This window comes from Choloepus didactylus, chromosome 2 (assembly GCF_015220235.1).
Source record: "Choloepus didactylus isolate mChoDid1 chromosome 2, mChoDid1.pri, whole genome shotgun sequence".
In the NCBI taxonomy this organism is placed as follows: domain Eukaryota; kingdom Metazoa; phylum Chordata; class Mammalia; order Pilosa; family Megalonychidae; genus Choloepus; species Choloepus didactylus.
This window is the reverse complement of record NC_051308.1, coordinates 215,796,535-215,821,377: the sequence shown is the minus strand read 5'-3', so window position 1 is coordinate 215,821,377 and position 24,843 is coordinate 215,796,535. Positions and strand designations below refer to the sequence as shown.

The window sequence follows — 24,843 nt, the reverse complement described above, 5'->3', positions numbered from 1 at the left end:
TTAGCTTCTCCTTTGGAGGAATAAGTTTGATAAGGGCAAGCCCCAAGATCAAGTTAACAGTCATGTTTCTTTATAGGGACAACTTGAGGGTAAAGACCTACCTGCATTTTTGGTCTCCATATCCAGAAAACTGGGAGGTGCAAAATACATGTTTTAAAATGCATGAAAAAAATGATAACCATGCATTCATTCATTGTACAACATTTTAATGAATATCTAACATGTGTCCTGTTCAGGTGCTAGAGAGACATGAGAGAACAAAAGCCCAAGCCTCATGGAGCTTACGTTCTAGGCTGTGGAGAAGGACAATAAGCATGGAAACTAAGCAAAATACATAGAATGCTAGACAGTGATAAGTACTAAGGAGAATAAATTAATGTAGAGAAAAGTGGGTAAGCAGTGTCAGGAACACATGAAAATTAAGGCAGGAAAGTGATTTTTGAAGACCTGAAGGAAGTGCAGGAACTAGCCATGACATTATGGGTTCTCTAGAGGAAGAGCATTCCATGCCTAGAGAACAGTAAGTGCAAAGGCCCTGAGGCAGGAGCAGGTCAGGCACCACTGGAAAAACTGTGAGGAGGCCAGTGTAGTGTGGCTGGAATGGAGTTAGTGAGAGCTAGAGCAGGCGAAAATAACTCAGAGGGAGAATGGGGTGGCAGATCACATAGGATATTGTCAGGCATAGTTAGGACTTGGTCTTTTACTCCGAGATGGGAGACGGCTGGAAAATTTTGAGCATGGGAGTGACATGATCTATCAAAGAATTCTTTGGTGGGGAGAGGCCACCAAAGGGGTGTGGGGATACACAGGGGAATAGGTTATGCACAGGGGAATTTGTAGGGCAGTGAATCTATTCTGTACGAAACAGTAATGGTGGCTATATGACTCCGTGCAATTGTCAAAACCCTACAGCACAAAAAGTGAATCTTTATGTGTGCAAATTAAGAAAAAAATCATTTAGGAGATCTTGGGATCCGAGGATGGAATACAAACTGTGATAAAAGAATCTGTTTTACAATGTCTGAAATGACCTCGCTGAAGGAGGTGCTGTAATTAACTTTGAAAATGAGTGGAATCTGTAAAGACTAAAGGCAAAAGGAACCATACGTAAGCACGGTGTTCTAGTTGATAAAGTTTTTCTCCACAAGGGTATGGGTTAATCATTCTGAAACAACTATAGCTGTATCCTGAAACTGACCAATTAAGGAAAGAGATGGCTGATGGTGGGTGAGAGGTGTGTCTCGTTGTCGGAGTGGTAGGTTATAGAGAAGTGGGGTTGCGGGGTGAGGCTAAAGTTGTAGATGTCAGTATGAACTCAAGTTTAAATTAACACTGATACAGATGGACACATATAGCAATATTTATAGATATGTGTATTTACATGAGTTAGAATAAATGTATATATTTCCTTGCTGAGGGGGCCTAGAAGCCATGATGTCCTGACAGCAACAAGCACACCCAGCATCCAGATCTTGGTTTTAAATCCCATTCTCCAATAAAATGGAACAGGGCCCCTTGGAGAAATGGCTGACTCTAGGCATAGGGCAGAAAATACACAAGATGAGCTTGGAGCATCCTGTAGTGCCAGAAAGTAAAGAAGTGCTTGAAATGACAACAACAAAAGCACTTAAAATGATGGAGGGATGTAGTAGTGCTGAACTGTGTAAAATTGGGTGTCAAATATTTCTGGGAATTTTCATATGGCCACCACACTCACCAGCTGAGCGATCTTGGGCAGGGATATAGTCTTTTGCACCTCAATTTCCCTAGCAATGAAAACAAGGATAATAACCCTTCCAGGAAAATTACGAGGATTAAATGAGATATAGTATATAAAGCACCTGGCACGCAACAGATAAATATTTATTCCAATACCCTGACCCTCCTCTAAGTCCATCTGATATAAGCTAATGATTGGATAAATTAATAAAGGGAGAGAATAGGCAAATCTTTCAGGCAGAAGAATTCCAAATAATTGATGTAGATACTCTGTCCTCAAGGAGGTGGAGCATAACTTCCCCACTCCTGAAGTGTGGGCTGCACACAGAAACTTCCTTCCAAAAACTACAGCATGGAAGCAGGGGAGTAACTTCACAGTGGAGAAACCAGGCCAGCCCACCTCAGCCAGTGATCAAGGTCAATGTCAACAGTGAAAACCATGTTGATAGTATGTACTCTCTATATGATGTGACGAAAAGGGCACACAGCATTCCAGTCGAACCATGAGAACAACATCAGACAAATCCCATTTGAGGGACATTGTACAAAAAACCAGGGCTCCTCAAAACTGTCAAGGTCATTAAAAACAAGAAAAGTCTGGGAAACTCTCACAGTCAAGAGGAACCTAAAGAGACATGGTGACTAAATGTAATGTGGGGTCCTGGATGGGGTTCCAAAACAGATAAAGCATATTAGGTAGAAACTAAGGAAATCTGAATAAAGCATGGACTTTAGTTAATAAGAATTTATCAATATTTGTTCATTAGTCATGACAAATATACCATACTAATGGAAGATGTTAATAACAGGCAAAGCCAGGTGTGGGGTATATGGGAACTCTCTGTCCTATCTTTACAACTCGAATACTATCTTACTTATTTTAATAAATATTTATTTAGTAAAACATCCTTCTAGTCTGGTATTAAGGATAGATTGAAGGGGACAAAGACAATAGCTGGGAGTCCAGGTAGGAGGTTGTTGCAGTAACGGAGGTGGAAGATGGTAGAGGTTTGGATCAGAGTGGTGGCAGCAGGTGTAGTTGGAAGAGGTGGGCTTTGGGACAGGACAATACTGATAAGAAAGTGGCATTTACTGAGCACTTCCCAGGAATCCAGTGCATTTTAAGTACTTTATACCTTGTAGGGTGATTGAATCTTGACAACTTCCCTACAGGGTAGGTTCTATTATTTTACAGATGTGGAAACTGAGACTCAGAGAGAAGTGACTTCCTAAAAGTCACACTGCAATTAAGAAGCAGAGCAAGGTCTTGAACTCAAGCAGAATGGCTCTAAAGCCTCTCTCTTTACCACTGCACCTCACTGTGTGCTCAACTGAAGCTGCAGGGGACAGGATGTGGGAGAAGGACCACAACGAGACCCATATCTTGGTGCCAAGAGGAAGCCACTAAAGGTCAGGAGAACAACAATTCCTTTAAAGAATATTGTACACCTTATGGGACGATGGCTAATTTCTAGGCATAAAGTCTGGACCATTCAGGAACTTCTTTCCCCAAGAGCAAACAAGATCAAGTGTCAGTTCTGGAAAGCTAATGGGACTTAAGTGTCTAGAGTCTTCATCTACCTCTAGGGTCTAAAATAAATCCCTAAATGTTGAGACTCAAAACTTACACTGGTTAAGGTTAACACTAGCCATGGTGATAAATGAACTCTGGATGCTCAGAGACCTAACACAGCAAAAGTTTATTTCTCACTTAAATAAAATCCAATGCAATCAGCAGCAGTTGGGGATGGGTTCTTCTCCATGTAGTTATGTAGGCACCAGGCTTCTTACATCTCAAGTGTTCAGGGAAAGAGAGAGGGGCAGGCCTGGGAGGGGTGTACACCACTTATGTCTACATTCTACTGACAACTAAGCCACACAGACCCACATGGATATCTGTAAGGAGGCCAGGGAAAAACTGTCCCTGGTGGGGCAGCTGTTTCCCACCAACAATGCCACATTATGGAAGAGGAGGAGGATGATTGGGGACAGTTAGCCTTCTCTGCCACACTGCTAAACAGGCCATTTGTCATCACAACGACAAATGCTAGAATTGTTAAAAGAGCCAAGAGAAGTACCCAAGTAGGGCAGAAGCAATCAGAGACAATCAGGCCGATTTTATAGCCCTTCTGCATGACTTCTCTAGCATCACTCAACCACACAACTTCAGAGCTAGAAGCCTTGAAGTTCCTCTGGGCTTAAGACCTCATTGCGTAAGTCAGGAAAAGGCAGCTGATCCGGACCAGTGGCAGGATTTAGCGAAGATCATAAGCAAATCTGTGACTGCTCTGGCTCTCGGCACCACTTGAGGGTACCGTAACTTGGCTCTTTACTCACTTGAAAACTGAGCCAAGATCCATACACACTTACCTATGTGTATCATAGAATAGATATCCATATATTTGCTTTTCTTTCATATTTTCTTTAATTCCAAGGAAACAAGGAACTCAATACTTGAGAGGTGTTCATTTGGGCACCCCTTCTGCTGTCAAAGAAACAGTGAAGGCTGCAATTACATGTCGAAATCTGCCTCTACCCCGAAGGTAACATCCCTTGCTTACCAAGGTCCCTTGCACAGAGCAATTTCTGTTGCCCCCAAGGACTCAAGGCTGCCACATACTTCAGGGAATGAGCTGAGAATGAAGGAGGGAATCCTTTCCTATTTCAGCAACAGCCCTGTTGGCAGCCACCTACCTGCAAGAAAGCAGCAGTTGTGGGCCTGGGGTGGCCAACTCCATTCTGGGGTAATGTTAAACCTTGGCCCAACACCCCATTACACCATGTACAGGACCAAGCGTGGGGAGGAGTGAGGCAGCACAGCCTTTTGGCCTGAGCATCAAGCTCCACGGGGTCTTAAATGTTGGCTGCTATTAAATAGCAGACTTGGCAAATGAGCAAAGTAAGACTTTGCTATAAAATTTGATTTTGACCTTGAACCACAAGGTCCTACTGTGAATGGAGAGATTGCTCAGGACCCCAACACTGCCCACCTGGCTTTGTAAATCACCTGCTGCTAACACTTTCCCCTACCACATCCACCCAAACCCACCCTTTGGCATTAGGTAATGGAGCACTTGGCTGCAAAATGGATCACTGCAGTTGGTTCCTGAGCCCCAACCCTGGCAGACCTCACTTCCTTCCCTTCCCACAATCCCCTTCATCCCTGGCATGGTGATGCTGACCTGTATGAACCTGGGTGTCAAGCAGATCTGGGAATTTGCATATGGCTGTAGCACTCACCAGCTGAGTGATCTTGAGCAAAGCATGTAGCTGCTTTGAGCCCCAATTTTCCTGACAATGTAAACAGGGGTAATAATTTTTCCACGAAAACTATGTCGATTAAATGAGATACAGTATACAAAGCACCTGGCACACAACAGATATTTATTCCAACCCCCCGACCCTTTTCTATCCAAATCATCATAGTTCAGAGTTCAAGGGGATAAACAGAATGTCTCCCCAAAACTCCTGCAATGTTTCCTTGGCCCAATATTGCTCAGTTAGGGTCAATGATCTCGTTGGAGACCTCACCAGCCCTACTGCTCACTGCCATCAAGCTTCCCTGGTGAAAGAGTGCAAACTAAACCAACTGCAATAACTGAAAGACAGACCCCTGCCCTGACCCCGGCAGCTCTGTCCAGCAAAAACTACCAGGCTTTGGCGTTTATGCACCTTATTAATCATAGATAACTTTCCTGGTTAAATACCCAGCTTCTACCAACAGGTTTGCCTTCAGATGGAAATTCTGCCAGCATTTAGGGTCAATCCAACACATTTACTTTTCAGATGTTAGGGGTTTGATAAAATCCATAATGCCTTTGGCCTTAAGCCCTCTTCCTATTAATTATTAAGCCCTTGTGTGTATCGAGGGTAATTGAATCCTGTTTCTAATTAGTTCACACTTAATTCATCAGAACAATTTTTAAAGGGCTGATGGATGCCCCAATAAGCCTCATGGGCAGTTTAATGAATCTTTATTTAAAAAGAAATTGGACACACATCAAACTGTTAACAGAGTGGCTACCTCTCGGGAGTGGAGCTGGGACAAGGACCTGGGGAGGGAGGTACTTGTACTTTTTTACTCCATACACTACTGTACTGCTTGATTTTTTTAAAGCAGTAAGTACCTATTTCGTTCACTACTTTAAAGAAACTGCCAAAAAAGGAAACTGGGATGAATTTTTTAAAAAAAGAAATGGAGTGAATGCAAATGAGTTCAATGCAGCGAGAAGGCATCTTGGTGTGGTAGAAAAAAATCTGGTTTCTGTCTCTAAGAGACCTCTTGTCCACCGCTCCTGCAGCCTCTTAGCAGCCTGGAGACCTTACACACTTAACCTCTGCAAAGGAAATTTCATTCTACCCACCTCACAGAGGTCTTGTTGAATTAAATTAGATAATGCGTGTGATGCCTATTTAGTAACTTTTGCTATTTCCCCTCTTCCCTTAGGATCATACCAATCTCCCCAGCATGGACGTAGGGCTCCTGGTGATCTGGCCCCGGCCACACACCTCCCTCCCCACTACATTTCGTTCACAATGAACCCATTCCATTCTGCACCTTGCCTTTTTCTTTCTTTTGCCTGGTCCTGTGCACATTTGATTCTATTGGTTTGGAACATCTTCCCTAGCCCTCCTTCCATGTCTTATCAGGGATCCCTTCCTCCAGAAAGCAATAATTCATTCACTCTGTAAGTATTTGTTGAGTACTTACTATGTGTTAGGCCTTGAAGTTATCATGGAAAGTAAAATAAATAGTCCCTGTCACCAAGGAGCTAATAGTCTGGTTGGGGAGATGGAGTAAATCAAATGATCACAAACACACACACACACAAAACCATGAAGAACGGAGGCATGGTAATCTGAGGGTTTTCGCAGGAGAATTTGACCAGGTGGGGGGCTTATTACCAGGTGGGGGTCTCAGAAACGGATTCTCTGGGTGAGGAAGTGACAACTGGGTTGAGATATGAAGAGTAAGAGGTAGCTAAGTGAAGGGACAGAGTGGAGGGAGGGCTTCCCAAGCCAACAGGTGAGCATTTACAGAGATCTCTCCCAAGGCTAGGTCAGGTTTCCCTGTGCTTCCCCACATCATAACTTGCCATCCTGGACCACCCTTGCCTGTTTGTTTATCTGTCTCCCCAAGGAGAGTGAAGTTCCTTGAAGGCAGAGGCTGTTGTGTGAACGTTGTATCCCCAACACCTGACATTCCTGATAGATGTTCACTAACTGTTGAGTGAATGACAATGAATAAATGAATGAGTAAGTGCCTGGCATGGAGCAGGCACATGGCGGGTTACAATAACATCATTTCTTCTTTCTCTTTCTAGCATCCCCTCTCTCCCTCTGTTTCAATTCTAAACAAAGAACTGCTCCCTCATCTACACAGATCTTTTCAGCCACTGCTGCCCGCAGCAGTCCATTCTCAAGGCACTCTGGGGAGGGGACCCTCTAAGACATCCACATTGATGTTCAAGGCACATGCTTTAAGGAACCCAACAGACAGGTCCTTTGGGGGGCCTCTGCTGTGATACATATTCATAGGAAGACAGTAAATCTGGCAAATTTGTGGATTTTTACAACTTCCAAACAGGTGTCTAATGCCAGTTGAGTGAAATCTGCAACCAACTCCAAATGACTAAAACTACATTCCACCTTAGGCTGATGACAAAATGTGTATTGCCAGTAATCAAGGGAACGAGTTGTAGTCTTTCCCATAACGTGAGCCAAAATGTCTAAATTAAGGGATGCTTAGCTGTGCTTAACTGGTACAGTCATCACACATGTCCTATAAACCCTCCAATATACAGTGATGCCATTTATTAGCAGCATCTCCATAGATGATGTTTGTTCGTGCTCCATTAGAAAACCTCATTTCACATTAAACTGCAATGCAATAGGATATCTGCCAGAACAGAAAGCCCATCTAATTGTGCAAAACCAGAGATGTGGGGATTGTTTCAGTAATTCATCCAGGCAGGGCTGACACTGCATTATCTGGAAGGCTCAATGTTCTTTTCTTTCTAATTTTCCAACTCCTACAGGCTCCCCAGCCTTCAGGACCAGCTCTGACTCCTGTTTCCCACCCTGATACATTATGAGAAGGATCTGATCAGCTTCTATTGTAAATTTAAGTTCAAGCAGCCAGACGTTACCTTCTGGCATCCTGGAATGTGGCTGCTTGTGAATAGCTCTAGATGAAATGTGAGATGCTTTCAAGGAGACGACTATGAACTCCTGGTGGAGAAAGGGAGCTGTTGGGAGATGAATGGGCTCTGCATATAGAACAAGCTGCATGCAGCATGTCTATTGGCACCTCTTCATTAGTGATGCCAGGTGCAGCTATCAGCACACAGCATCCTTGAGAGCTCCCCATTTTGCAGAGGAAAAAACTGAGGATCAGATGGGTTGACTCACTTGTCCAAGGCCACTAACATCATAACAGGCTTAGAACCCAGGTTATGTCTGATGCTAAAAGCCTTAACTCTTCAATCACTCTAACTCAGCACTACTAACATTTGGGACCAGGCAACTCTTTTTTGTGGGGAGCTGTCCTGCACATGGTAGGATGTTTAGCAGCATCTCTAACCTCTACCCACTAGATGCCAGCAGCAGTAACCCATACAATATAGTGACAATCAAAAATATTCCCAGACATTGCCAAATGCCTCTCTGGGGGCAAAAACACACTGTTTTGTGAACCACTGCTCTGCCCCATGAGTTACCGATATATTGTATTGTGGGGTTTTTTCTTTTGTCTTTTTATTTAATTGTTTATTCGAACTTTTTCCTACAAATAAACAAGTATCCCTTTTATTTATGTCTCATCATAAGTCAAAGCAGTTTATACAGATTGCTTAATTTAATTCTCACCAGCCATTCTATGAGGTAGGTGTTGATATCTACCACTTTGCAGATGAGGATAAGAGTTGAAGTGATTTGCAAAGGACACGTAGCTAGGGAGGAGCTGGGAATCAAACTCATTTCTTACTCCAGCAAGACCAATGCATTGCTCTGCAGCAGCAAAACATGGCTGACGACTTGATTCCCAGCCTCACGGAACTCAGAATCCAACCAGGAGAGAAGTGCAATGCACACAACACAAACCATGAGCAAGCAGCTGGAGAAGAGCGAGTTCAAAAGGAGCTAGGGATTGTGACGGGGGGATGACTTTTCAGTCTTTTATTGGAATGCATCCATAAATAAAGTAAAAAAGGTCAGAGTGTTGGAAGTAAGGAGAGAAAAGAGATGTGTTTAAAAAGCTGAGAGAAGAGTAATTGCAAAATCTATGCCTATCAAGTTTCAGAAAATGAAAATGGGAAGCCGTGACTTAATGCAGGCAGGAGAACTCGCTGCAGCCCTCTCAGTGGTTCTTCCCATTATGGGGTGGGGAGGACAGACTATCATGGAGTCAGTAATGCCACCAACAGCCACCAGTGCATCCTGAGCCCACTACCTTTTCTAATGTCTTTCTTCCACACCTGCAATTCCCTGATCTAAAACATCTGATGGGTGGGCCACGGATGAAGTATCAGAACAGGTACCAAAGCCCTCTGGAATGGTCCAACTTACTAGGACCTAAGAACAGAAAGTCAGGAAAAGGTGCAAATAATGTTAATTGAGCACTTGTTGGGATCTGTACCCAGGTGGTTCACATCCAACAACCCAGTAAGGTAGGTCAGTGCTACCTCCATTTTATAGGTAAGGCTCAGAGAAGCCAAACTTTGTGTGAGGTCACACCATGGATAAAAGTAGACTCTAGCTAAGTATAAGTCTAGGTTTCTCTCACTGTACCTATTCTCTCACAGAAGTACTGATGAGAGGGGGTAACCTACCTGTTCTAGCAGGTGACTGCAGGCTGACTAGACTTGTTTTTTGCTTTCAAGTCAGGCACTTTGGAGTCACCTTCCACCCCTTTCTTTTTCTTGTCCCCACCACACGGTTCCTGTAACGCCACCACCAACTCCAGGGCAACAAATCCACGTCTTCTTACCTTCACTGCTCTTGACCAGGTTAAGCTCTCTTGACTGGCTTGCCAGTCGCCAATTTGGTCCCCACCACAGTGCATTTTCCTAACTGCAGTCGGGTCATGTCAAAATGCAAGTCTGAGCCTATCAAATTCTCTGCTTAGAAAGCTTTATTAGAAGGGCATCTACAAAGCACTAACAGATAACATCATACTTAATGGTGAAAGACCGAATATTTTCTCACAAAGATCAGGAACAAGGTACACTCATCACTTCGATTCAACATTGTGTTGGAGGAATGAATGAATGAATGAATGGTTTCCAGAATGGAAAGGAAAAAGCAAAACTGCTTTTATTGGTAGATGACATGATTCTGCACATATGAAGTCCTAAGTATCCCCTGCCCTCCCCCTAAAAAAACTGTCCGGCAAGGACACAGGATACAGGAAAAATACACAAAAATCAGTTGTATTGTCATGTATAAGTGATGAACAATCCAAAAATGAACATTTTAAATAAATAATTATATTCACAATAGTATCAAAAAGAATAAAAACCTTTATTAGAGAAAGCTCCAGTTCAAGACGGAGAACTAAGACAATCTGACCCACTAACTTACCATGAAAATGATTTAAGGCATATAAAAAAAGAAGGAATATCTATGCCAGTTTTGGAAATTAGGAAAAAGAGACAGATGTTTACATGTGACAAAACACCAAGGAATTTCAACAAAATATAGTGTCAGTTAAGACTAGATTAAGAAAAAGGATGTTGACAGAAAAATATAGGTTAAAATGTTTTCTGAAGTATACAGAAAACTACAAAACTTTGCCTAAAGAAATAAAGGAAGATATAAATAAATAGGACATTCCATGCTCATGGATTGGAAGATTAAATATTGTTAAGAATAATAACCCAAAATGATTTACAGATTCATTATCATCCCAATCAAAATTCCAGCAGCCTACTTTGCAAAATGGAAAAGCCAATCATCAAATCTATTTGGCAGAGTAAGGGGCCCCAAATAGCCAAAACTCTCTTGAAAAAGAAGAAATTAGTTAAACTTCCTGACTTTAAAACTTATTATAAAGCTACAGTTTTCAAAACAGCATGGTACTATCAAAGGATAGATATATAGACCAATGGAATCCAATTGAGAGTTCAGAAATAGATCTTCACGTCTATGGTCAACTGATTTTTGGCAAGGTTGCCAAGTCCACTTAATTGGGAAAGAATAGAGTTTTCAACTAATGGTGCTGGGAGAACTGGCTATCCTTATGCAAAAGAATGAAGGAGGACACCATATACAAAAATTAACTCAAAATGGCATTGAAGACCTAAATATAAGAACCAGGACTATAAAACTCCTGGAGGAAAACATAGGGAAGCATCCTCAGGATCTTGTGTTAGGCAATGATTTCTTGGCTTTACACTCAAAGCACAAGAAACAAAAGAAAAAATAGATAAATGGGACCTCATCAAAATTTAAAACTTTTGTGCAAAGGACTTTATCATTAAATGAAACGGCAACCTACTCAATGGGAGAAAATATTTGGAAACCACATATCTAGTAAGGGTACCCAAAGTATATAAAGAAATCCCACAACTCAAAAATAAAAAGACAAACAAATTTAAAAATGAGCTAAAGACTTGAATAGACATTCCTCCAAAGAGGCTATACAAATGGCTAAAAAGCACATGAAAAGATGCTCAACATCATTAGCTATTAGGAAAATGAAAATCAAAACCACAGTGAGATGCCACTTCACACCCACTAAACTGGCTTCTAATTAAAAAAAGAAAAGAAAAAAACAAGAAATTACAAGTGTCGGAAGGGATGTGGAGAAATAGGAATACTCATTCACTACTGGTGGGGATGTAAAATGGTGCAGCTGCTGTGGAAGACAGTTTGGCAGTTCTTCAGAACGCTATGTATAGAAATTACCATATAACCTGGCAATCCCACTATTAGGTATATACCCAAAAGAATTGAAAGCAGGGACTCAAATGATATTAGCATACCAATGTTCATAGTGGCATTATTCACAGTTGCCAAAAGATGGAAACAACCCAAGTGTTCATCAACTGATGAATGAATGGACAAACAACATGTGGTGTACACATGCAATGGAATATTATTCAGCCTTAAAAAGGAATGATGTTCTCATCCATGCGACAACATGGATGAACCTTGAAGACATCATGTTAAGTGAAATAAGCCAGACACAAAAGGTCAAATATTGTATGAGCTCACTGATATGAACTAAATAGAATAAGCAAACTCACAGAGTCAAAATCTAGAATATAGGTTACCGGGGGCTGGGTTGGGGATAGGGAATGGGGAGTTAACACTTAAATTGTACAGAATTTCTATTTGGATTGATCGTAAAATTTTGGTAATGGATGATGCTGATAGTAGCCCAACATTGTGAATATAATCAACAGCACTGAATTACATATGTGAAGGTGGTTAACATGGGAAATTTTAGGTCATATACATGTTACTAGAACAAAAATTAGAAAAAACATAGAACTGTACAACAGTGAACCCTATTGTAAATGCTGGACTATGGTTAATAGTACAATTATTAAAAGGTTCTTTCATGAATTATCATAAATATACCACACTAATGCAAGGTATTAATAAGAGGGTGGTATATGGAACTCTGTATATACTATATTTTATGTAGTCTATGTTTGTAAACCTGCAATTCTCTAACAAAAAAATTAATAAAAAAGTATTTTGTGAAGAACAAACGTTAACCAATAGTAGAACAAAAATTCCAGAAAAAGCAAAGAAAACTTGAACTCAAATACAGAAAAATAAAATAATAATAAGTAAGGAAGATTAAAAATAGAAAGGAAAAAATATCAGTTGTCACCAAAAAAAAAAAAGTGAATGAACTAAACTTTTCCCTTTAAAGAATAAACATTCTCAGTTATGATTAAAAAAAAAATCCAAGCATACACTGTACACCTAAAAAAAAAGACATAGAAATATTAAAAATAGAGTAATTGGCAAAGAAGCATTAAGTAAATAAAATTTTACAAGAAAACAGAGTTGCCAATATTAGTATCAAAGTAAAAATCAAGGCAAAAATAGTTGGGGATAAAGATGACTTTTTTATTGAAAAAATGTAAAATTAACTCAAGATCTAATGCTTAAGAATATTTCTGTGCTGAAGAGTATAGCATCAAAATATACAAAATAAAAACTTAGAAATACAAGGAGAAACTGACAAAAACTATAGTGAAAATGTGAGACCAATATATTGCTTATCTTTGACAAATATCAATGAGATAGAAAATAAGAAATTGGAGAAGGTGAAAAATATTAACATGGTTTTTTTTTTTTCACAACAAATCACACAACAAAAGTTCTTTTCAAATACTAATAGAAAATTCACAAAATAAGTGATTTTATACTCAAGGAAAAAAAATCAATAAATTCTCCCAAGGAGAAATCATAAGCTGATCATAACGCAATAAAAGTAGAAAATAATTTTTAAGTATAAACAAGTATTGCTTGAATATTTGAGGGCAAAATCCTAAAGTTAAAGACGAAAGCAAAACTGCAATTAGATACTCTTTATAAAATAACTATCCATCAAAATTTATGGGACATGGTCAAAGTTATACTCAGGGGGACATGCCTCTTAATGGTTTTATTTTTAAACAAAAATAATGACATTAATTCAATTCATGAAGTCAGCAAAAGAGCAACATAAGCTTAAAATAAGTGGGAGAAAGGAATGAATAAATATAAAAGCAAACATCAGTGTTAGATAACAGAAAAAAGAGCAAAAATGATAACCCTAGACTTAGAATTTTAAAAAGACCAATAAAATTTTTGGAAGAAACTTCTGAGGAGACTGAATCAAAAGAAAGAAAACACAAATGTGCAGTATCAGATGTGAGAAAGGGGATGGAATCCCAGATACCAAGGAGATAGAAAAGTTGCGTGGGACAACAATGTTCAATTCTAGGCTAATACACTCACCATTCTCAATAAAATGAATAATTTCCTAGATGAACATACATTACAGAAACTGAGTCAAGAATAAGATGAAACCCTAAATAGACCAATAACCAAAAAGAAGGATGAAAAAAATTCACAAAGACCCAAGAGTTCGCAGCAAACACATGCTAGCTGTCTTCTCCCAAAGGCGCACCATTTCAACACCTACAAGTAAGTATTCTGATGCTCTTTGGACTGCCCTCTGTGAGTACTTCCCCTTCTAGTGTCCCCTGACCTCAGAGGTGCTAACAGGCGGTGAGCTCCTTCCAACCCTTCATCTTGCGTGCCCTCACATACTTCTGGCTCTCAAACGAGCAGATTATGAAGTGGACGGAGATGAGGAACCCAAGCAGAGTCTGGAATGACCCAATGAAGGTACAAACCCAAGATCCTCCTGGGTCCCCCTGCATCCTCACTTCCTTAGGTCATGGAAGCCCCCACCCTCCCATGCCTTAGGACAAAGGCTAGAGCAGTCCCCACCCATGATGGGTCTTGTGGACTCTCCATGTCTGTCAGAATCAGAAAACCCAAGTGTCAGAATACAGAGGCCTGATCACATAAGTGTGGACGCTGCCTTAGGAGCCAGGAAGGCTGGAATAACCCCAGAGGACAGCAAGAGGGCCAGCCAGGGCCAGAGGAAGAGGAACTTGTCCTCCAGTCCCCCGTGGTGGGCAGAATTGGAGAGTTTGCCCCAGCTGTCCACACCTCAATGAAGTGCCCTGTTGGCCTGGTCTTTCAATCTTTCAACATTCATTTAGCATTCAGCGAAGTGTGTGAAGGCACCCCAGCGGTGTTGCTTGAGCTCAAAATCTGATGGCAAGGACTCACTCCCTCGGGATCTCATGAAGTCTCATGGTTAAAAGCACCATCTGCTCCCAGTCTCCCAATATTATACCTTCAGCCCCAATTTCCTTGAACTCTAAACTCACATATGCAAGTGAATATTCAACACCTCCACCTGGATATCTAATAGGCACCTCGAATTTTATTTGACCAAAACTGGCCTTAACTTCCTGCCCCCTCTCCCACCTCTCACAGATAATGCTCAATCTGTGGCCTTCCCCAACTCAGGAAACAGTTTCTGCTGTCTGCCAGTTATTCAGGCAAAAGACTGGAAGCTTCCTTGTCCCTTTTTTTCCCCATACTCCATAGCTAATCCAACAGCAAATCCTAGCAGCTCTGTGTTTGGAATGTAGCCCAGAGTGACATTTTCTCTGACCACCTCTCCCACTTCCATCAGAGCCCAAGCCTCCTGCATCTCTCCCCCAACTGGGTGGCTTCCATCCCCACCCTTTCACTCCCCATAGTAGCCAGAAGCCCCCTCATCTGCTCAGAACCCTCCAAGGGCTTCTTATTTCACTTAGGGAAAAAGCCAAAGTCCTTTCACGATCCCCGAGGTCCTGCAGGAGCCACCACTTCCTGCACCTCCCAGGCCTCCCCCTCCCCCACTCTTGCCACTGCCTCTGCTCTAGCCGCTGGTCTCTTGCATACCCTTGTCCACTTGTGAGATTAATTCAAACTAGCAGATCATGAAAGATGACATTCCAGGATCTGGAATGATCTGGGTTGATGGTACCAAAACCACAGGAGCTTGTCCTTCTCCTCCTCCTCCTCAACATGGATGGCTGGGCCAGGGTGGGTGGTTCCATGGCAGAATCAGACCATAGGACACCAGGACCACCCTCTAAAAGGCCTTTCTTCACATTTGCTGTATCCTTGGCCTAGAAAGCTCCCCTCAGATGCCCACACAGCTCACTCCCTCCCACGATTCAGGTCTTTATTCAAATGTCTCCTCCTTAGAAAGATCTTCTCCAACCAACCTATAAAAGCTAGCATCCCCTGCCATCACTCTCTTATCCTGCTTGCTTCCTCTTCACAGCACCCGATGTGTTATATATTTCCATGTCTGTCTCCCCAAGCCAGCGTGTAAACTCCAAGAAGGCAGCAACTTTGGTTCATTGCTATATCCCCAGCATCTATGCCAGGGTCTTAGACATAATAGGTGCTAATGAAATATGTTTGGAAAGAAAGAGGGGGTGAAAAGAACGCCAGTTCATTCACCAGAGTTTTACTGAGCACTTACTATGTGCCAACACTGCTGAATATCAAAGGAAGATGGAGAAGCCTAGCCAGGCCTTGTAGGAAGGAGCTCTTAGTTAGTAGGGCCCCAGGTGCCTCTCTCCTCCCCTGAAGGCCTCCTAGCCTTCCTCAGCACTGTCCTGAAAAGGTAGGGAGCAGGAAGAGAAGAAGGCTGGAGACCGTTCTGTAAATATTGTTTGTGACCCTGCTCCAGGAGCTGGGAAGCCAAGAGCTCAGAGCATCTTAAACAAAGCCTTGAGGTTAAGTACTTGGCAGGGAACCACTCATTAGTGCACCATGTCATTAGACGCAATTAGCACTTCATGCTCCCCAGGGCCTGGCTGGTAAACCATTAACCCTTCGGATTCCTGGGAAGCCTGAGCCTGGCTGGCAGGTCAGGGGCAAGGCTTGCTATGGAGCCCAGCAGGCCCAGTCGACAAAACCTGGAGAGCTTTGACTCTGGGACCTTCACCTTTGCCCCAGAAAAGTCTGCCTTGTCTGCAAAGGAGCCATACCCTTCCCTCCCTATCTCCCTCTTCACATGTGAATTTTCCTATTAGGGATGCAACTCAGGGGTACAGGAAAGCAGCCTGGTCCTCTCTATAGCATTCCCTTTCATCCACAGGGATGGAGTTCCAGAGGATGGGGACTTCCCCAAATCTCCCAGTTCTACATCCACAGCCAAGACCACTTAAATGTAAGGCAAATTCCAACCAAGCATTGATGGTTTTCAATTTCAAAATGCAAGACAAATTCACTACCCATCACTCCAATCTTCAACCTACATATCTGCTGGGTCCAAGAAGAGAAAATAAATTCCTCTGTGTGTGTGCAAAACATATACACAAATACAGAGACCTATGCACATACATGCATATGCACGCAAAATCAGTTTCAACTGAAAGATGTAAATTTCCCTAATAATCTTTCTATGTTTTCCATCTAGTCTTCCCAAATGTCCTACTCATCAATCCTAGCTATTGGTTATTTCTAAGCAGGAGAAAGCAATTGGGAAACTTTAAGAAATCAGAGGAGGTGAGGGAGGGCCTCATAAAAAATAAGAGGTCTTCATTCATGACCATAAACCTTTCACCCGAGCAAGTTCTTCCTCACCACAAGCTTGGCTCAGGGCCCAGGTGTTTGCTATGACAGGAAGGTACCTTGTCCGTAGATTCTCCGGCTGTGGCGGGCCATCAAACACCGACAGGACATCAAAGTCCTCTTCCAGGGCGAAGGACTGGAACACGAGCTGGACTCTGTGCTGGTCCTCTGCGGTGATGGTCCACGTGCAGTTGGCGTAATTGGGGTAGCCATACGGGAACCCAGGGCTCTCAACCGTCCCATTGGGACCCTGCAGCTGGAAGGTGCAGTTCTGGCCTGGGAGAGAGAAAGAAGCAGTTCAGTGCAGCCAGAGGAATTCCCAGAAGCTTCCAGAGAGATGGAAGCAATGTACTAAAGAATGATTAACCCACTTTTCCAAGGGCTTCCCGTGGCCAGTCCTGGGTTTGGCACAGAGGGAGAGAAGATGGGTGACTAAGGTTGACTGCAAGTGTGCACTGTCTGGGTGATAAAATAAGTATCCTTTATAGTCAAGCCTCAGAACAACTCAGTAGGGTAGATTTATTTCCCTCATTTTACAAATAAGGAAAGTAAGACTCGGCGAGTTTGACCTAAAGAGCAAGCCACACTAGGCTGAACTCAGATTTCCCCTTTACAACATTAAACGCCAAATGACAACTTCCAGCCTCCGCTGTTATTTGCAGCCTCCTGACTCTCCAGACCTCCTACTCTCCGTCAGATGGGGAGTCCCTTGTCTTCCCAATTCCAAACCCTTCTAGTCTGTGCCAGACTCACTCTCTCCACAGAGGAACAACCCTCCCGTCCACACTTAATCCTTCCATGTGCACCTTGGATCCTCTTCTTCCCTACTCTTAGAGAACCTTATACTACCCTCTTTCTTTCTTTAATACGTTTAATCACTTCCTCTACTGAAAACTTCTGCATTAGGCTGGATAATGTTCTCCCCAAATCCAAATCTACCCAGAATTCAGACTGTAATCTTATTTGGAAATAGGATCTTTGCAAATCTAATTAGTTAAGATGAGATCATCCTGTAATAGGGTGGGCCTGAACCCAGTATGACTGGTGTCCTTTTAGGAAAAGGAGAAAACACACAGAGACACCCAGATGACGATGAGGGCAGGGGCAGAATGATGCAGTGACAGGTCAAGGAACATGTAGGATTGCTGGTGGCCACCAAAGCCAGGAAGAAGCAAGGAAGCGTTTTTCCCTAGAACCTTCAGAGGAAACTTGATTACAGACATCCATCCCCCAGATCTGTGAGACAATAAAATTTTTGTTCATTTAAGCCACCCAGTGTGTGGTACTTTGTTATGGCAGCTTTAGAAAATTAATGCATTCTCCCATTGACTTTTAAATGTGCTCTAGGCTCCATCACTAACAAAAAAATTCCTGCTTCCACTCTTCATCTCCCTCTGGCTATAGCCTTATATCTCTCCTCCCTTTCACAGCCAGATTTCTAGAAACACAATCTGTCTATACTTTCTGTGTCCATTTCCTTTCTTCCCACTCAATCTCCAAACCTGTTGGGTCTGCCTTCTGGCCCTGTCACTCCACTCAAACAGGTCTACTAAGGTCACCGATAGGTCCAGGGGACAGTTTTCAGTCCTCATCAGCTGCCTCTAATCCTGTTGCTCACACCCTCCTTCTGGAAACAACCCTCCCAGGGCAGAGCTTCTCAGACTTCTCAACACATGAGCATCGCCAGGGGTCTGGCTAACGGGCGGATCCTGATCGGGTGTATCTAGGTAGACCCAGAGAGTCTGCGTTTCTACCTCCCTCCCTGGCACTGAGATGCTGCTGCTTGGGGACCACAGCTTCCTCCCACACCACTGCACTCTCCTTCCTTGCTTTGACCCCTCTGGCTGTTCTTCATTGGTCTCCTTTTTAGGGTCAGAGTGGGGGCCTCTCCTCCTCCTCTCTAGTCTGCATGACCTCCCCACTTGCCATTGATGACTCCAACATCACATTCCAGGCCTGACCTCCCCTCTGAGCTCCAGGCCCATATTCCCATTCCCAACTGCCTGCCGACATCTCCTTTGGGATGCTTAGGCCTGAGATGACCCCACTCCATCTGTCCTCTTCCTTTGCTCCCTCTCTCAGTGATGGAATAGAACCTCCACCTCTTTAGCTAAATAAGGCCCACGCAGGAAACAATCCTGACACTTTCCTCTCCCTCGCATCCCCATGGCCAATATGTCACCCTTGTGTCTGTCTCCACCCCTCACCCCCACCAATCTCTGAGCTGTCATAATAGCTTCCTGGCTGATCAATCACGTCCATCCACTCTGTCCTTACCAACGTGTAGGGTGGGGGAGGGGGATGAAGGGGCTTATTTTCAAAACAGAAATCTGATCAGGTCATCTACCCTAACTGCCACCCCAACACCACCACCACCACCACCACCCCACCACAAACCCTCAAGAGAAGAACCACTTAAGTTCTATGATGGTTTCCGCATAGTCTGACCCTTACTGACTTCTCTGCCCCATGTCCACCAGCTCTTCAGCTAAACTGCCCTTCTCAGTCTTTGTACCTGCCATATGTTCTTACTCTGCCTAGAATATTCTTTCTTGCCTACCTAGGCATACTCATCTTTCAGATCACAGTCAAATGTCCCTCCCTGACTAGGTCAAGGCCCTTGTCACATGCTTTTATGACAATATAGCTCCTCCTTTGTAGCCCCTATCATAGAACCTGATTTCTATGCCTCCATGTGACTGTTCTGTAAGTCTCTGTCTTCTCACCAGGCCATTAGCTCCAAGAGAGGAAAGACCATATGTGAGTGTCTTAGTTTGCTAATGCTGCAGAATGCAAAACACCAGAGATGGATAGGCTTTTATGAAACGGGGGTTTATTTCACTACACAGTTACAGTCTTAAGGCCACAAAGCATCCAAGGCAACACCTCAGCAACCGGGCACCTTCACCCGAGGATGGCCAATGGCATCCAGAAAACCTCTGTTAGCTGGGAAGGTAGCTGGTGTCTGCTCCAAAGCTCCGGCCTCAAAATGGCTTTCTCCCAGGACGTTCCTCTCTAGCAAGCTTGCTCCTCTTCAAAACATCACTCCCAGCTGCACTCAGCTTCCTCCCCCCGAGTCAGCTCATTTATATAGCTCCACCAATCAAGGCCTACCATGAATGGGTGGGGCCACGCCTCCATGGGAACATCTCATCAGAATCATTACGCACAGCTGGGTGGGGCACAGTCCAAGCAAATCCAACCAACACCAAAACGTCTGCCCCACAAGATTACAAAGACAATGGCATTTGGGGGACACAATACATTCAAACCGGCACAGTGAGTTTGCCCGTCTTTGAATCCACAGGCTTAGTACCAGGTCCTGTGGTGTTCATATTCATTGTGTGTTTGGCCAGACCTCTTCAAAGAGCTTTTCAAATATTGACTTATTTAATCCGATGAGGTGAGTACTGTTAATATCATTTCCATCTATAGATGATGAAATAAGGCAAAGAGAAATTAAGAAATGGGCTCCAAGTCACACCATTACTCAGAGGTGAGATTCAAACACAAGCAATCTGACTTCAGATACATTTCTTAACCATTATGCTGATAAACTGATTCAACACTAATTTTTTAAAGCTCATTTTAGGGATTAACTGACAAAGGACAGTTTTTCATTAAGATAACTTTAATATTAAGAAATCTCCTAAAATGAAGTATCCCATTAAAGGAGAAAAATGCTTAAGGTCTTCTGAATAAATACTAAAAGGGCATTTAATAAGAGTAGACATGGAACCCTGATTAAAGTAAATGTCCGAAATGAAGAAAAAGAAGGTTTCCGTACCATGATAAAGCATCCATTTTAGAACAATAGCCGACATCATACTTATGGTGAAACACCTGATTAAGATCAGGAAGAAGACGGAGATGCAACTATCACCCCTGGAAGTTAACGCTTAATATTGGAAGAGCTAACCCAAGCAACCGAGAAAAAAGAAACAAGAAAGGAGGAAGCAAAAATATTGTTTGTAGATGACATATTAATATACCTAGGAAACTCAGGAGAATCAATTACAAAGCTATTAGAGCTAATAAGAAATTTTAGTAACGTAGCCAAATGCAAAAGAAATACAAAAATCAATAATGTTGCTACATACCAGTGACATAAAACATGAAGAAAAAATGTCTTGTTTATAACTATAAAATACATATAATACACAGAAATAAACTTAATAAGAAATACGCAGGCACTACATGAAGTTGACATTGACAGAGGGATAAGAAAATTTGAATAATTGGAAAGACATGGCATATTTTGAATAGAAAAACTAACTATTGAAAGGACATCACTTGTTTCCTAAGCATTTATAAGTTTAATGAAATTCTCATCGAACGCCCAATAGCCTCTGTTTGCAATGTGGTAAAATGATACCTAAGTTCACCTGGAACAATAAACAGATAATCACAGATAATGTATATTTTTAAAAAGGTATAAATTTAGTAGTCTCATCCTACAATATACTAAATGGCATCACCAAGAAACACTTAGCAAAATGGTATGGAGGTGAAAGTGGTACAAGAGTAGACAAGTAGAACATGATACAGGGTATTCCAGGATTAGCCTTAATAAACATAAAAATTGAAATATGTCAAAGGCAACACAAAAAATAGGAAAAGAAAAAGATTGTTGCAGAGTCAACTAATTAACTGTTCAGGAAAAGAATTACGTTATCTGGACTCACACCACATACTAAAAATACATTCCAGATGGGGTAAAAATTTAACGGTAAAAAAAAATCAAGTCAAAGCAATTAGAAGAAAACATAGGTCAATAACTATTTAACTTGGATTTTCTGAACATAAAAAGAAGCTACTACAAGACTGATAACTTTATACAAAAATAATGTGTATTTCAAAAATATAAACAAAATCAGAAGGCATACAAAAATGTTTGATTGATAAGTAATACCCTTAATATAAAAAGAACTTACACTAATCAATAGGAAACAAGCACTATAATTGAAAAATTGGACAGGGTCTTGAACAAGTTAGTTCAAAAAAAGAAGACATAAGTGATCCAAAAGCCAGAAAAATATCCAATCACAATAATAATGAAATAAAGCTTCTATCTGCACAACTTTCAAAGGAGCTCCCTGATACACTTCCTTGAACCGCTTCTCATCATTGACACGGGCATCAGATCTACTCAGCCGTGCCCCTACAACCTGCCCAGTGACTTCATAATATCCACATCATGCATTCATTCATTCGGCCCCTCCTCTGTTAGCCACTGTGCTGGGTGGGCCCTGGGATGCAAATCACAAACCGGACATAGGTAAATAAACCCACCTGGCAAGTACATGCTACAGGGATGCTAAGGGTGATTCTGAAGCACCAATTAGGGAGCACCCAATCCCAGCAGTGGCCACATCTTAAAGGCCATCCCTGTTCATGTCCCAGACAAACCTATGATCCCAACACTCACACCATCCCCAGCATCCCAGACTGCTGCTCTGGCTCAGACTTGCCTGGGACTGGAGGTTCTGATTCAGAATGTGGGTATGAACTCTGTCTCCTGCTATAGAGAACAGAATGAAAGGGGGGCTCAGAACACAGCCCCAGGGACCCTTCATGTATAAGGGGACAGGGACACAGAACAGAAAGGTGACAGAGCAGGTGCAGGAGGCAGTATAGTAGGAGGAGAACCCGAGGGTAGTTTCATACAGAAGGTGACAGCGTGCTGAGATGCTGAATTAAGGGTCTTGGATGAGGTCACTCAGTTTGATGTCCAATGGTCCCTCTGCAACCACGAATGATGAGAGTGGGAGATCCTGTTCCCTGCTGCATCTCCAGTGCCTAGAACTCAATAAATATTTGCTGACTGTATACATGAATTTCAGCAAAAGCAGTGAGAAGGTGGCGACCATTATATTTTAAACTTAATTTATATGTTTTGCTCATTGTAGAAAATATGGAAAATACAGGCAAAAATAAAAAAGAGAACATTGATTATAACCTCACCTTCCAGAGGCAATCGCTGCTAATATTTTCATTTATTTTTCTAGATTTTGCCATGCATATTTCACATTGCTGAGATATACTGTGTATATAATTTACGTGTTCTTTTTTTCAGTAAATTATTCTTCAATTTTAAATTATAAAAGGCAATGTGCACTTGTAAAACGCACAGATATGCATGTAGGCAACACAAAGAAAAATTTGCAACATGAAGAAAAATTTATCTCCAGTCTCCCACGCTTCCACCCATCCTGAAGTTAACAAAGTTAACAGCCAGATATATGTTCTCCCCCCACTTTTCCTCTCTCCTACAAATATATGGAGAGTTTCAGGGGAATCTGTATTATTCTGTTTTTTAAAATGGGATCATAGTTTAGCTCATTTCTTTGCACTTGCTTTCTCACTAAACTGTACATCAGGGATGCCGTTCAGGTCAGTAGATACAGATCTAATTTATTTGTTATATAAATGTACAATATTCCATAGTATGGATGTACCTCAATTTACTCAACCCAGTCCCCTGCTGATGGACACTCAGGTCATTTCTTGGCTTTCTTTTGCAACAATTCAGTAAACATTATAACACACAATTTCCTCAAGATATTGAATCTTTTCATAAAGCATTTTTAATGGATATACAACATTCTGGTGTCTGGTTATACAAGAATTTACTCAACCATTCTCCTATTGTCAGTCATTTAAATTGTTTCTGGAGGTTTGTTTTTTTTTCTTTTTTTTTTTTTTTTGGTTTTCAATAAGACTTGGACCATTAGCACCATAGGATGCTGGTAGGTGCAGCAGAAAAGGCTTTTCCATGGCCAGAATCCCAGAGCAAATGTGCACTTAGGCAGTAACCGCATCCAGCTTTGGTTCCTGGGAGTACATTGTTGGGTGACTCTGTGGCAGGTATTGTCAAGCATGGTTAGAAACGACTGGCAGCCTGACTCGTTTGGAAGTCTCCCTGAAATCAAATGCATGTTAGTACGTTGAGAAAATTATAACCCTGAGCAACTACCCCAGATTGAAATGCTAATGGATTGGGACCCCAAGCCGAAAGAGCTAAGTGTCCTTTCATGTCCGTGAAATGTTGACCTCCATCCAAGAAAAAGTCTGCTGTTTTACACTTCTAGTGAACACTGTGCTTGCCTGAAGATAGAAATACATTCCTGCAGCTCCCAAACAAGTTCAAGACCTATGGCAGGCTCAGGAACAATCCCTGAGAACTGGATTCTCCCACTTTTGTGCTCATTAGCTTTTGGATGATTCCCTAGGACAGATTTCCAGAAATGCCAATTACTGTTTTAAAAGGTATGGACATTTCTGAGGATTTGGCTCTGGATTGCCAGAACACATTCTGGAAAACATGCACCATTTACATTCTCAGCAGCATTCCAGGAGTGTCTATCTTAAGGCATCTTCACCAACATTGTGTATTATCATATCAGAAAGTTTTCTCTTACTTGATAGATGCAAAAGGTGCTATCTTGTTTTACTTAGCATTTATTTATGCCTCGTATGTAGCATTTTTTCAACTCTTCCTAACAACTTTAATTTCTCCTTTTGTAAACTAGCTGAAGTCTTTGGCTCATTTCTCATTGTTGTGTATATTTTCTTCTGTATTTTTACATATATGGCTATTAATTCTCCATGCATCTAATATGCTGCATGTAATTTTTGTAGTTGTTTCTGCCTTTCAGTTTTGTTTACTATGTTTGACAGACAGTTCTAAATTTCATGTACTTAAGTCTTCAATTAGTTCTTACTATTTTTCTTATCAATTTGTACTAAGTCTTTATAAAATGAGAATTTTAATCTTTTGTCATATGTGTTGCAAATATTGTTTTCTACCTGACTATGTGCTTTCGGTTTGATTGTGTTTAGATTATTTTGTATAGATTAAAATGTTCAATTTTTAGAAGTAGTCATATTTATCTGTCTTTTTTTAATCCTGTTTTTCCTTTTTATACATTTAGAAAGACTTCTCCCTCTTAAAGATTGGTTGCC

The 24,843-nt window shown here is 41.8% G+C and overlaps 1 protein-coding gene across 4 annotated transcripts in view; it reads right to left on the bottom strand.

The window, feature by feature from the left end:
- Window positions 1–24,843, bottom strand: part of CSMD2 (CUB and Sushi multiple domains 2) — a 646,653-nt gene that overhangs the window by 569,705 nt on the left and 52,105 nt on the right. For all 4 annotated transcript variants that reach the window (XM_037827786.1, XM_037827788.1, XM_037827789.1 and 1 more), the window contains exon 2: window positions 16,938–17,154. In XM_037827786.1, coding sequence (XP_037683714.1) covers window positions 16,938–17,154 — 217 coding nt within the window. The remainder of the gene's footprint in view (window positions 1–16,937; window positions 17,155–24,843) is intronic.